At 41.9% G+C, this 15,534-nt stretch overlaps 1 protein-coding gene across 1 annotated transcript in view; it reads right to left on the minus strand.

Moving 5' to 3' along the window:
* slc23a1 (solute carrier family 23 member 1) overlaps positions 1–2,927 on the minus strand; it is a 64,386-nt gene extending 61,459 nt beyond the window's left edge. Inside the window, exon 1 of the mRNA XM_047378443.1 lies at positions 2,824–2,927. Within this exon, the coding sequence (XP_047234399.1) occupies positions 2,824–2,841 (18 nt within the window). The 5' untranslated portion in view covers positions 2,842–2,927. The remainder of the gene's footprint in view (positions 1–2,823) is intronic.
* Positions 2,928–15,534: the final 12,607 nt, after the last annotated feature.

A 15,534-nucleotide genomic window follows, 5' to 3' on the forward strand; every position in this document is an offset into this window, starting at 1 on the left:
GCTGTTTCTCTGATGAACACTTGACAGTCAGAGAACCGCTTAGCTGGGAAATAGGCATGATGGGAGGCAAAACGACTGTCTGTTTCTTTTTTTGCTCCTTAACATTAGCTGAAGGCATAACATCTAGTGCGTGTGTTCAAGTCCACACTGGACCAAGGAGAACATCTCATTGCTGAAACGTTTCATAGAGTGCAACTTCAGACCCACTCTCCGGCATATCAGCTAAAGCCTTGAGTATGCACGTGTGCTGGTTTTGCACAGCATGGATGGCAATAGTGTAGACTGTCCACCTTGTTGGACACAGAGGTCTTTTAATGTGACATGGACTATCACTGACCGCAGACCTTACAATTCCTTTAAACATTTCCTTCAGTTTGCCTGACTGCCCAAAAGTGTAAGTGTTCTGCTGTTTCCAACTACTCTGAGCTACTGAACAAAGGGTTTTCTTCTGAACCATAGCTGAAGTTAATAAATCAGTGCTACCTCTTACCAACCACTTAGGTTAGGAAGAAACCCCTACATGGCCAACATCTGCGCAGTAAACTAAGGGGATAGGCTGACAAAACTATCACGAATATCTAATTAAAATAGGCTAAAATGTTCCTCTCCTTTCAATGTCACTTAAAGGCTTGAAAAATAAATTGATCTTCTCCTCTGCCTTTTCCTTTTTGGTCTGGCAAAACCACAGTGGGAAATCGTGGGAAATAATTGTTCTTACTTACACTATAACCTCCAGAAAAACAAAACTTAAGCTTTAAAAGAGCCCTTTAAGGTAAATATGTGTTGGTATGAACGAACAACCCAGTTGGTTCTCCTCACCAATAAACAAACAGCAGGAATGACAGTAGCCAATCAGGAGCCGATTTTAAGATGCAGTGGAGGCACTGCAGTTCTTGTTTTAAACAGCAGATGGTGCTGCAGAAACAAATCTGCCTGTATCCAGCAAGTAGCAGGAGAAGAGCAAACTTATACAGTTTTTCTGTTTTAACTGGTCTATCAAACATTGTGCAACATTTCATCACTATGTGTTTATATTCTACTGTGCATTTGCTTGTAAAATAGAGTATGTTTTTTCAGTTTGCCTTGAAATAACAGGACATGCCTCCCAAAAACAGTGTGCGTGCACCTTTCAGTCACCAGATGCCGTACGTGTGGACAGAGACAGCAATTATAAACCAGGAATCACTCAAAATGTGTGTTTCAGGGAACAACATCAGGGGGAGGCGTAGAGTACTCAGCAAAGACACAGCAGGTCCAGAGAAATCAAGTGACTGCTGTCAGGTTTAACCAACCTAACAATATTTATAACATCACAAAAAGAAGAGAGAGAGAGACAAAGTATTAGTTATTTTACTCGCACGAGGAGAATGGTCAGAGATGTGTTCAGTTACAAGTCTCCCAATCGCTCTGAAACCCATCCAACCGCTTCCTCTTTTTATTGTCTTTTGGGGGTCCCTAGTTTACAAAAACATTAATCTCTAAAGGATGGGAAAACAACAGCTGCATCGTAAACAAGTCATAAACAGCTTTATCCATTAACAACACATTTCCACAGTCCCCTTTCAGCTTCCAGGGTCAGTTGCGCCTTTTGTTCAGTGTAATCAGCCTGCATCTTTATGACCTCCTCAACTGGACTGCTTCCTTCTGTGCTAGCTCAGCTCCATTTATGATCTTTGCCTGCAGACAACTCATCACATTCTTTACTCACACACATCTTGAATGATTATAAGATTAAATGGTTAAAATAAAGAATAGGAAGAAAATAAGACAAACTTTATTCAATTATTCCAACAACTGCAGTGATGTGTTTCTTTAAAACTGTGGAAAAATGTGGGGGTTAAAAGACCCAATCAGGAATGCTGACCATATTGTTTCAGAGAGAAGAGGTTTTCTCCTTCATCCCTTCCAAACAGCCATACAGGTTCATTGCCATGATCCTTAACCTGGTAACTGAGGCCTGTAGAACCTTAGATGGAGCTCTTGAGTTTTTTGTCATTTCTCGGACCTTGTGCTAAACCTGTTTGGGCGTCCACTCTTGGAAAGATTGGTAGCTCTATGAGATGTTTTCCTCTTGGGATTAATTGTTCTCTCTGGAGAATGATGGACTTCAGATAGTTTGGAGATGACCTTATGACCCTTCCTGGGTTGATGGGGAGCAACTCTTGCTGTTCTAAGATCACTGTTGATGTCTCTTTCCTTCTTGGCATCATGTCACACCTGCATGCTGCAGAGCAGGAGCTCACACTGATGATGATCAATTAATCAATGATCTGATCAGCACCTCCTGACTGATACTGAACCTCTTCAATCCAGAGGAAGCAGCAAGGACATGCTAATATTTCCTATGACTGTATTCACATTATTAGAACGTTTATCTTTTCATGTGATAGGACATTCTTGTGCTTCCAAGTGTTTCTGATTGACTGAGCAACATATTTACTTTGTAAATCATCAGCATGGACCATAAACTGACCATAAAGTGACTGTCACTGTGTCCCACATCAGCACAAACAAGCTTTGCTACCAGTCCCATGAAGGTGCATGTGTTTCTGAGTATATACAGATACACACCATTTGTTCCCAGGTGTGTATACAGGTGTGTCCAGCTGTGACTGTTTGTGGGTTTTATTCATTACAGATTAGACAAATTTGTTCTGGACCAGTGTGGTTATGTGACCACACAGTAAAAAGAACAAGTCATAGTTTAAATAAAGTGTAACTGCCTTGAGTCTCTGAGCGCTGAAAGTCTCACCTGAAGCTCTGAGAATGTGTGAATTCCTCTGACCTGGACCAAGAACCTGCTAATAACAAATATCAGCTTACCTTGGTGTCCTCTTCCATCTGAGCTGCAGCTGTGTGCCTCTGAAAACTGAAGATACACACACATACAGAGGCTTGTGTTTCTGAGCTTCAGGATAAAGTCCAGTAGATTATCAACAGATTATTAACCATCAGCAGAGAAACCTTTACCCCAACTCACACCTGATGTCACCTGAGAGGCTGCGTATCAGCCCCTGAGGACAGGACCCTTTTCCTCCACCTGCTCAGATCAGCACACCTTCATTATGTTATATGAGGGTGAACATTCCTCCTCACAGAGACCTTAAAGGAATCTGAATCAGTGCTTTTAAATGTTGACAGTTTTTACAAACTTTAAAGGGGAACTGTTATGCAAAATTCACTTTTTCATCGTTTTTATACTTCCATTTGGGTCCCTAATTCTTCAACAAATAGTCCAAAAAAACAACAAACATTCAGCCGTTTTTAGGCTATAAATGAATGTTTTATTTTTTCTAGAAAATGCGGGGGTTTCAAAATCTGCGTAATTGTGACATCAAAATTGACCCTTTGCTAAGCCCAGCCCCCCAAAGTTACTGTAGCTATGACTGGCAAGCATTGCTAACAGCCCACATATTGTGATGGATTTCATAGTGATTTTGGTGAAAAATATTCCGAAGGAAATCATTTGAAATTTCTGGAGCAATTTCTCGGAAATATCGGAGATGACTAGACAGAAAGGACTGCAATATGCAAATGAAAAATTTACAACATCATTTTTGAGCTGAGTAATGTTGACGAAGAGGACAAAAATTCAAGCGAGGGCTCACCGTTCTTATTGCAAGTCTCAGCCATGACTCAGCACCCCCACCTCTTGATAATTCATGCACAGAACAAACGTGTAAAGGAACAACAATGTTCTTGCATCGCAGGGTAAGTGAATATATTACTTTATTATAAGCCAACTTACTGGTTTCAGCCAGAGAGCTAACTATTACAAGCTAGATTTCGGTAACTGTTATGCTGTTACACAAAATTCAGTCCCTACTGTTTGTGGCAAATCTGAACGTGACAGAAATGTAAGTACTTATTGTTGTGTCTTATAAGTTTCGGTTTCTTTTTCATGAAAAGCTGTTTTGGGGCATGGCCAGATACAGCTTCTTTGCATAAAAATGGCAGAGCCCTAAAACAGCTCATTCTGAAAGGAGCTCAAAGAAGGGGGAACTGAGGAGCTGAAATCTTATTATCTGAGAATGGTTTTGTGTGAAAAATATAATTAACATGTTTTGTAAAGCCCATATACCTATCCCAAATGTTTAAAGCAAGTATAATAGGTAATAATAATAATCTTTATTTTGTCATTGCAATTGTACATTCCATCAAAATTTTCCTCTGCATTAGGGTTACACAGATGTTTCACAGATGGGTCCATTGAGGTGCAGTCATTTGTGTACGGGAAGATGAGGAGTGGGAGAGGAGTGGGAAGAGAACATACCCTGGAGAGCACCGGTGCTGATGGTTCTTAAGAGGGAAAAGATGCTCCTGCACAAGAACTCATCAACAACTACCTGAAACATCATCTTGGTCATCCATTACTGCATTGCTAGAATTTTCTGAACAGATCCAGATCATTACCAAAGCTGATGGGATTTAGGGATTGGTTGTCCATGGGGACTTCGGAAGCAACTGACAGGTACCATGTTGCCAGTAGAACTATGGCGTCTGAGGTTGCAGAAGCAAAAGCTTGGACATGGAAATAATTCAGAGAGGCTATGGAGAGCAACATTTGGTTGACCTCAAGAAAAGTCTGGAAAACCGTTCAGTGACTTAGAAAGAGGAAACAGGGACCATCCTGAGCTGTGTATGGTAAATGGCCTGTACTTGTATAGTGCTTTATCAAGTCCCCAGAGACCCCAAAGTGCTTTACACTACAATCAGTAATCCACACATTCACACATTGACAGTGGTGAGCTACAATGGAGCCATGGCTGCCCTGGGGCGCACTGACAGAAGTGTATGCCTTAGCAGGGAAACTGTGGACCAAGGCTGAGGACATCATCGGGCAATGGAAGAATCATTTTGAGGATCTCTTCAATCCGGTCACCATTTGCTCTGCGGAGGATGCAGAGCCTGAATGCAGAGGGCACCGTTTGACAGCCTACATTTGTGCACAGATAAACTCACCGCCGTGCCGCAATTCTTTTTTAAGGAACATCCTCAGACATAAGAGGGCCACAGCCAAGTGTTTCCAATTGAAATGCACCACTGTCATTTTTGAAATGATGCACAGCAGTTGAAAGAGACAGAGATCTTCTGACAGTTCATCTGACTCGTAAGCAGTAAGTCTTCTCTGTGGATCGAGGCAGTACTGAAGTATCTTACCAGCATCAGTGCTGTGAGTAGGGTTGCCAACTCCTTGATAAATAAATAAGGGACACCTCCTGGTAGGGCCGTCCAACCCCACTGTCTGCACCTCTACCGGCCTGGTGATTTTTTTCACCCTTTTTCTTTGTGTGAAATGACTTTGGAAACATTGGACTCGAACCCAAGTTTAATTCGATGCATGTTTTTGACTGATACAAATATCCATGGAAAAATAATTATTCAGCAATTTATAAAATAATTTATTCTTTTTGCAAAATAATTACTAGACAAAAACAAATATCCTTCTAAAATAAATAAACCACTATTGAAAAGACCTCCATCCTGCTTAACTTAAAACAATATAAAAAAGCATAACAGTATAATGCAAAACATTTTCCTAATAGTGCATTAATGCAAACAAAACGTCTGTAGAAAAGTTGTGAACATAAACACTAGTGCCTCAAAGGCCATGACTGTACAGGTGTAGTGAAAAGAATATTGAACTAGTGAACTAAAAACTGCAGTGCTGAATTATGTGGAAACAACCTATTTTTTCCATTTATATTTCATTTGAGCTCTTGCTGCTGCAAGGAGTTGTTTGCTTTTCAGGACTACAGAGTAAAACTCTGAGCAGAACATTTCATTAATTAGACTGACAATTAGCTCACTTCTCATTAATTCAGTAGAACATTTGTTCCTCACATCAGTCCACTTATTTTTCATGATGGAGAAAATATTTTCCACAAACCCACTAGAAGAAGGGATGCTGAGGTCAAAGGGTACAATAGCCTGGATGTTGGGGATGTCAGCTGCTGAAGAACTTGCATCTATCTATCTATCTATCTATCTATCTATCTATCTATCTATCTATCTATCTATCTATCTATCTATCTATCTATCTATCTATCTATCTATCTATCTATCTATCTATCTATCTATCTATCTATCTATCTATCTATCTATCTATCTATCTATCTATCTATCTATCTATCTATCTATCTATCTATCATGAGAGCACAGTTGCAAGAAAGTGGGACAGCTTCGCCAAAACACGTTGTTTGAGCTTTCACGGTGTCTGTAGATCTCCTGCGGCGGAAGCACGGCGCGCTGGTTACGAGCGCTGAACAAATACGGGCCTTTTTTCACATAAGCGGCGAGTAGACGCTGGGGAAACCGTATCTGATGGGAAAATGCGAATCGGCGTAACACCTGTATCTATCCTTAGCAACGGTACCTGCTGGCCAATGAGATGAGCCAAAATATTCTGTCAGCTTATTGGTCACAGAGCTGGATATGGCTGGTAATGAATTTACCGTAATGTTAAATATTAAGCACCCCATCATTTATTAATTCTATTGACACTTTAGTGAAGATTTTTGATCCACCTAATAATACGGGACTACGTGCGTCCCGTTTCAGCTCAATACGGGACGCGTACTTTTTATTCTAAATATGGGACGATTCCGTTTTTCAAGGGACGGTTGGCAACTCTAGCTGTGAGTCCAGCCACTGTTTGTCTCTGCGGTTGCTGCTCCAGACTGAACTTTGTGTGCCACCAAACACAGTTTGTTGTGCAGCTGTACACAGGTTGTTTGGGTTTCAACCTAAACCTTTTTTCCAGATTGTCGTAAATTTATTGAAAATGGAAAACTAAAAAAATCACATTTACGTAAGTGGAGAGGGTTAGAACATTCCAGAGTGACAACCATCTCTGCAGCAATCCACCGATCAGGCCTGTATGGTAAAGTGACCAGATGAAAGCCACTCCTTAATAAAAGACTTATAGCAGCCAGTCTGGAGTTTGGCAAAAGGCTCCTGAAGGACTCTCAGACAATGAGAAACTAAATTCTCTGGTCTGATGAGACAAATATTGAACTCTTTTGTGTGAATGCCAGACGTCATTTTTGGAGGAAACCAGGCACCACTCATCACCAGGCCAATACCATCCCTACTTTGAAGCATGGTGGTGGCAGCATCATGCTTCCACCTGCTTTTCATCAGCAGGAACTAACAGACTAGTCAGGATAAAGAGAAAGATGAATGCAGCAATGTACACAGAAATCCTGGATGAAAGCCAGCTCCATAGCGCCCTTGACCTGAGAGTGGGATGACGGTTCATTTTTCAGCAGTACAATGATTCAAAGGACACAGCCAAGATCTCAAAGGAGTGGGTTCAGAACCACTCTGTGAATATCATGCAGTGGCTAAGCCAAAGTCCAGACTTGAATCCGATTGAACATCTCTGGAGTGATCTGAAAATGGCTGTGCACCCATCCAACCTGATGGAACCTGAGATGTGTACAATTGCATACATAATCTTTTATATCCAAGCTCATCTTGGGCCAATACAAAAGGGCTTATAATTGCTTGTATGTTACGTATCATCCAAGGTGACCTGATAGTGGATTTTCATGGTAGTGATGGAGTAGCTGCTGACAGGTTAATGGAGGATAGATTTGATGCAGGGTTTTATGGGGTAGTTGGGTCACTTTGTACACTCCACAGTATAGACAATAAATGGGAGGCTTAAATCAGGTTAGCCGAGCATTGGTAGAGAGACAAGGTGTTTTTTTAAGTGTCCCAAAATCTGCTTGGTATTGAGGGGCTCAGATGTACTTTGCCTCTCTCCATTTTAGAGCACTAAGTGGTTCAGTTAACTGAGAAAATCTTAGCGAAAAGCGATGGTACCATCCAGCAATTCCAAGAACCCGCTGTAGCTCTTTTATGTTCTGTGGAATCGGAAAGTCCCAAACAGCCTTTGTTTTTGGCATCCACTTCTATTCCAGCAGAGGAGACAGTGTGATCCAGAAACATCAGTGAGGTACAGAAGAATTAGCTCTTTTACATGTTTACTGCTAAGTTTAATGGCCACATATTATATTAAATGAGTCTCGACTACGGTGAGGTGACAGAACCCTCTTCCCCTTCCAACAAAGCACTTGGGATAATTTTCATATTACATATTTAAACGACAACACACAGGCATTCAATGCAAAGGTCATTGAGGACGTGCATTTTTTAACCCATTTACAGTCCAAGAACTGTATATTATTTCAAATAGTACAATTTCTGAAATAAATACTGGATACACACATTGACTTTACTTGTGATGCTTCACCTGAGCTGGTAGCTCCCTCCGGTCCAATGTCATCAGCCATCTTTGTAGCATGTAGCATTCATGGAATCACGGTTTGATTACTCGCCCCTGTGACGTCATTTCAAAAATGTCTACTTGCACCCACAAACTTGACTTCTTGGCCACAGCGGTGAAGACTTTGTAGTTATAGAAATTAGAGTTGTATTCACAAGACTTTGCACTCACAGCTTTTAGATTCATGCTTGCATAAAAACAACCCAGCACAGCAGACTTACATATATGAAAGCAGAATTAAGTGTCCAACATTTTTATTGATATACAAATAAGAATACAAATGGTTAGAATCATCCATACATCTTTTTGACAGTTCTGTCACTTCGTAGTTCTGTAGCCAGTTCCTCCACAGCAGATGGCTGAGCTCAACAGGATGGGGCCTGGATCAGTGGCACCACGGGCCTCGGTTGCAGAAGGACATCCATCCAGCCGGGTGCTCACCAATGTTGTGCTGCAGTCACAGATAGACATTGTCTACAACATGACGGATATTTGCACTGAATAACAGTGAACCAACTTCTTGAGTTACATCAGTGACTTCTTAAAGGCTGAAAAATAAAAAGTTTATTGGCTCATACCCCTTTTATTCTACAATGTTTACGTCAAATTCATATAGCAGTGTCTAGCTGCTACTTTGATCTCACTTATAGGTGCTTGTGGCTTATGGCGTGTCATTTGTAAAGTTACACAGTAGAACATTTAAATATCATTTAGCTTGTCATGAGAGAAAACAATGCGGGTTCATTTGTCAAAGCAATATTTTCACCGTGTTATTCATACATTTATAAATGTCACAGTTCCAAACTAAATATTTAACTTGAATAAAAATGCTGCTTCCTCAGCAGATGATGGCAGAAGAGATCACACTTGCAACAACAGACTTATAGAAGATATGCAGCATCTTGCTGCAAACACCAAAGGACCTAAGCTTCCTCAAGAAGTACAGTCTGCTCTGTCCCTTCTTGTAGATTGCTTCACAGTTGCATCTCCACTCTAGTCTGTTGTCCAGGTGAACACCGAGGTATTTACAGGTCCTTCTCAAAATATTAGCATATTGTGATAAAGTTCATTATTTTCCATAATGTAATGATGAAAATTTAACATTCATATATTTTAGATTCATTGCACACTAACTGAAATATTTCAGGTCTTTTATTGTCTTAATACGGATGATTTTGGCATACAGCTCATGAAAACCCAAAATTCCTATCTCACAAAATTAGCATATTTCATCTGACCAATAAAAGAAAAGTGTTTTTAATACAAAAAACGTCAACCTTCAAATAATCATGTACAGTTATGCACTCAATACTTGGTCGGGAATCCTTTTGCAGAAATGACTGCTTCAATGCGGCGTGGCATGGAGGCAATCAGCCTGTGGCACTGCTGAGTTCTTATGGAGGCCCAGGATGCTTCGATAGCGGCCTTTAGCTCATCCAGAGTGTTGGGTCTTGAGTCTCTCAACGTTCTCTTCACAATATCCCACAGATTCTCTATGGGGTTCAGGTCAGGAGAGTTGGCAGGCCAATTGAGCACAGTGATACCATGGTCAGTAAACCATTTACCAGTGGTTTTGGCACTGTGAGCAGGTGCCAGGTCGTGCTGAAAAATGAAATCTTCATCTCCATAAAGCTTTTCAGTAGATGGAAGCATGAAGTGCTCCAAAATCTCCTGATAGCTAGCTGCATTGACCCTGCCCTTGATAAAACACAGTGGACCAACACCAGCAGCTGACACGGCACACCAGACCATCACTGACTGTGGGTACTTGACACTGGACTTCTGGCATTTTGGCATTTCCTGATCCCCAGTCTTCCTCCAGACTCTGGCACCTTGATTTCCGAATGACATGCAGAATTTGCTTTCATCCGAAAAAAGTACTTTGGACCACTGAGCAACAGTCCAGTGCTGCTTCTCTGTAGCCCAGGTCAGGCGCTTCTGCCGCTGTTTCTGGTTCAAAAGTGGCTTGACCTGGGGAATGCAGCACCTGTAGCCCATTTCCTGCACACGCCTGTGCACGGTGGCTCTGGATGTTTCTACTTCAGACTCAGTCCACTGCTTCCGCAGGTCCCCCAAGGTCTGGAATCGGCCCTTCTCCACAATCTTCCTCAGGGTCCGGTCACCTCTTCTCGTTGTGCAGCGTTTTCTGCCACACTTTTTCCTTCCCACAGACTTCCCACTGAGGTGCCTTGATACAGCACCCTGGGAACAGCCTATTTGTTCAGAAATGTCTTTCTGTGTCTTACCCTCTTGCTTGAGGGTGTCAATAGTGGCCTTCTGGACAGCAGTCAGGTCGGCAGTCTTACCCATGATTGGGGTTTTGAGTGATGAACCAGGCTGGGAGTTTTAAAGGCCTCAGGAATCTTTTGCAGGTGTTTAGAGTTAACTCGTTGATTCAGATGATTAGGTTCATAGCTCGTTTAGAGACCCTTTTAATGATATGCTAATTTTGTGAGATAGGAATTTGGGGTTTTCATGAGCTGTATGCCAAAATCATCTGTATTAAGACAATAAAAGACCTGAAATATTTCAGTTAGTGTGCAATGAATCTAAAATATATGAATGTTAAATTTTCATCATGACATTATGGAAAATAATTAACTTTATCACAATATGCTAATATTTTGAGAAGGACCTGTATACTCCTGCACCACCTCCACTTCAAAAGTGGTCCACCACCTTCCTGTACTCAGCTTCTTCTCCATCTCTGATCCACCAACGACTGCAGAATCATCCGAGTATTTCTGCAGATGACAGGAGTCTGTCTGGTCCTGGAGGTCTGAGGTGTAGTGTGAAAAGGAATGGTGAGAGTACCGTCCCCTGTGGTGCTCCTGTGCTGCTGACTACCTGGTTAGACTCACAACCCTTCAGTCTCACAAACTGTGGTCTGTTTGTCAGGTAGTCTTTGATCCAGGAGATTGTTGAGGCCTCCACCTGAGTCTTCTGGAGTTTCCACAGCGATAAGCAAACTGAAGGAGGTCCTGATGGTTTATTGTTTGCTTACTCAGGTGGGCCAGCAGGAGTCTCTCTAGGACCTTCATGATGTGGGATGTCAGGGAAACAGGTCTACAGTCATTGAGGGCTGATGGTGAGTTTTCTTTGGTACCAGAACAAGACAGGAGGTCTTCCACAACACTGGAACCTTCTTCTGGGCCAGGCTAAGGTTGAAGAGGTACTGCAGAATCCCACAGAGCTGCTCTGCACAGACCTTCAGGACTCTAGGGCTGACATGATCTGGAGCTGCAGCCTTATTCTGATTCAGTCTCTCCAGTTGTCTCTTCACCTGACTTCTAGAGACACACAGGTGGAAGGAGGAAGCAAAGGAAGCATCAGCATCTTCTGATATGGTTGAAGGCAAACATGTAGAAGCAGAAGGGTCTAGGGCTGAGGTGGAAGATAAAAAATGTGAGGTGTTACTGGACAGCTGTGGGTCCTGTGGGTCAAAGGAAGGTGGAATGTCTGTTTGGCTGTGAGCAGGAGAGGAGGATGCTGATCATGTTTCTGAACTGAACCTATTGAAGAATGTGTTCAGTTCATTGGTTCTGTCCAGACCTCCATCGGTCTGATCTTCCTTCTGCTTGAAGCCTTTGATCTTCTTCATCCCTGTCCACACATCTCTGATATTGTTTTGCTGGAGCTGCTCTCCAGCTTCTTCTTGTACACCTCCTTGCTGTCTCTTATGTTGACTTTAAGTTGCTTCTGTAAACTCCTCAATAATTATCTGTCTCCCTCTCTGAAGGCTCTTTTTTTTCTTGTTAAGCAGGTCCTTCAGGTCACTGGTGATCCAAGGTTTGTTATTGGGGAAGCATCTCACGGTTCTGGTGGGGATGATGTTTTCCACACAGACGTTTATATAGTCGGTTACACACTCAGTCATGGCATTGATTCAATTCAGTTTCAATTCAATTTTATTTATATAGCACCAATTCACAACACATGTCGTCTCAAGGCTCTTCACAAAAGTCAGGTTCATTCATTCCAATTAATCCTAACTATCAAACAGTCAGATTCAGTTATTTATTCAAATTGGATAAAAAGTTTTTCTATCTAAGGAAACCCAGCAGATTGCATCCAGTCAGTGACTTGCAGCATTCATTCCTCCTGGATGAGCATGTAGAGACAGTGGACAGTCACTGGTGTTGACTTTGCAGCAATCCCTCATACTGAGCATGCATGTAGCGACAGTGGAGAGGAAAAACTCCCTTTTAACGGGAAGAAACCTCCAGCAGAACCAGCCTATAGCAGCATAACTACACAGATAGTTTCAGTTCAGATTATTTAGTTAAACGGCGTTTATTTACAACAATGTCGTCTCAAGGAACCCCACAAAGGTTCCCACTGATGGTCATTGTTATACTAAAAACCACAAGGATTGGGATACCTCTCTCTGTCAGACTGATTATAACCATTGGAAAAGAGAAGGGGTCATACAGGTAGCAGAAATGGAGGGTGTGTTTGCACCTCAACCATAACTGAGCCGGTTTAGGCTAAACCTGACTCCCCCTTACTCCATCCAACAGGGAGGGAAGAAGACGGAGGTAAAAAATAAGGAAGATAGATCAGGATAAACTAAACCACTCTAACTATAAGCTTTATCAAAAAGGAAAGTTTTAAGCCTAGCCTTAAAAGTAGACAGGTTGTCTGCCTCACGGACTAAAACTGGGAGCTGGTTCCACAGGAGAGGAGCCTGATAACTAAAGGATCTGCCTCCCATTCTACTTCTAGAGATTCTAGGAACCACCAGTAAACCTGCAGTCTGAGAACGAAGTGCTCTGTTAGGAACATATGGACCAATCAGATCTCTGATGTATGATGGAGCTAGATCATTAAGGGGTTTATATGTGAGGAGAAGAATTTTAAATTCCATTCTGGATTTAACAGGGAGCCAATGAAGGGAAGCTTCATGTCCTCTCCATGTGGCTGGCACAGTGCGTCCCAGTCTGTAGCCTCAAAGCAACCTTGCAGAGCTTCTTCAGCTTCCTGTGACCATTTTCTCACAGTCCTCTTTATTACAGGTTGCCTCTGAACAAGGGGCTTATATTTCGAGCAGAGAAAAACAAGATTGTGATCTGATTTGCCTAGAGGAGGTCTTGCTGTAGAGATGTACGAGTCCTTGACATTTGTATAAAACAAATCCAACGTTTTGTTTTCTCTGGTAGAGCAGCTGACAAACTGTTGAAATGTTGGAAGTGTAGCAGAGAGTGAGGCATGGTTAAACTCACCAGATATTGCCACAAACACAATGGGGTGTTGTGTTTGTAGCTTAGCAACAACAGAACTGATGACATCACATGTAGTGTCAGCAACACCTAAAGGTGGAACGTAAAGTGTTGCTAAAATAACACTGGTGAACTCTCTGGGTAAATAATATGGATGAAAACTTACTGCCAACAGTTCAATATCTGGACTGCAGAGATGACACTTCACAGTTACATGTCCTGGATTACACCATCTGTTGTTCACAAGTACTGCCAGTCCACCTCCTTTACATTTGCCGCTCCTCCTTAAATCTTTGTCTGCTCGTATGGTTAAAAAGACCGGCAGAAAGACGCTGGAGTCGGGGATATGATCCTGCAGCCATGTCTCAGTAAATCACATAATACTGCATGCTCGGTACTCTGGCTGGGTCCTTTGTAGGGCTTGGAGTTCATCCAACTTGTTTCCCAACGATCTCACATTGCCCATCATAATCGACGGAAGAGATGGTTTGAACTTCCTCCTTCTCTCTTTTCTCTTCGCTCCTGCTCTGCATCCACGGCGTCACCTTTTCAACTCATCAGGGATTTGGGGTTGTAGCTGAAGTACTATTTAAGCTTTTGAGATGGTGATCAGCTGCTCCCAGTTGTAAAAAAAAAAAATCAACCCGTTGCCATGGTGACACATCATAACAAATGTCCCAAAGCAAAAAAACACCAGCAAGAATCCCTACACCTGCACAGCATCCGAAACCGCAGAGGACAGTCGTCCAAAAATAAACAACCCTCTTCCACCACAAGAGGAATTTGATTTTGATTTCTTGTAATTAAATAATTAATGAGAATGAAAAGTAACAGAGCTACTCCAACCTGCGGCCAACTTGAGTGAGGCAATTTTAGAATGAAATATTTAGTTTGGAACATTTATAATTGTATGAAATGGCATGGTGAAAATGTGACTTTGAAAAATTAACCCCCATTTTTTTCTCTCTTATGTTTGCCTCAGTTAATGAAAATACTGCTGTTAATTTTTGACAGTGTAACTTTACAAATGGCACCCCATACTGGACGGGGTCCAGTTCCTCATTGTTGACATCCACAAACAGAGACACACCACAAAGGTTTGCTACATTGTGCAGCAGGCCACATGCTAGCACAATGCAACATGGGGTATGTGGGGTGTACAGCAGGCACCACCAGCAGCCTTTGAACTGCCTATTGGTATGTCCAATAACAAACGCAGGCATGTCTTATGGAAATGTTAGAAAGTAGCTTCTCTTTTATTGTTTGTATAAACTAAAAATGTATTCACTCTGTCAGCTCCAGGTGCAGAGACAGATTTATGTTATGCTCATTGTATTCCATTCTGCTAGGCCTTAAGGAGGGTTTCAGAGATGCCAGGAGGTACCACATACCATACTCAATACTACCATAGGTTCAAGGTCAAGGTTCAACCTTTGTTTCTTTCTAGTTACAATACTGCTCACCCTAGCCAGGCTGAAGTTTCCCAGGCCTCTGTTGAGATACTGTGATGTGACACTATTACAGATAACACTGGTATAAGGATAGTTAAAACAGACACTGAACTTGATGGCACATTCTGCATTTTGTTTTTCATTTAGTACGTAAACATTCCTAGTTGTTTTGTTAAAGTCATACCTCCTGCTGGTTCAGTCATGGCCTCATAAGTTGGGATAACAGAGCACATCAGCCCCTTTCACAGAACACTCTGCAGGCATCTTCTTCCTGGATCAGTGTAAAGTGTGAAGAGAAACTGTGGAGGTGGGCATTGATTCATCATCCCTGACCTGGCGTTATGGTCCCGCTGATGCAGCGTTTCAGATGGGTGTTCTCTGGTTCTGCGATGCTGGCTTTATTTGTGAGCTGCCTCTTTTCACCATGAATAATTCCACCAACACACATTTTGTTTGCAGATATGATGGACAGGAAACTGTCACACTGACATATACCTGAGGTAATCTTCCTCTGAATGTTTTTATTATTCGTTTTGTTATTAACATCTTAAAGTTATTTAATCTGATTTCT

The sequence above is a fragment of the Girardinichthys multiradiatus genome, chromosome 11, assembly GCF_021462225.1.
Source record: "Girardinichthys multiradiatus isolate DD_20200921_A chromosome 11, DD_fGirMul_XY1, whole genome shotgun sequence".
Lineage (NCBI taxonomy): Eukaryota > Metazoa > Chordata > Actinopteri > Cyprinodontiformes > Goodeidae > Girardinichthys > Girardinichthys multiradiatus.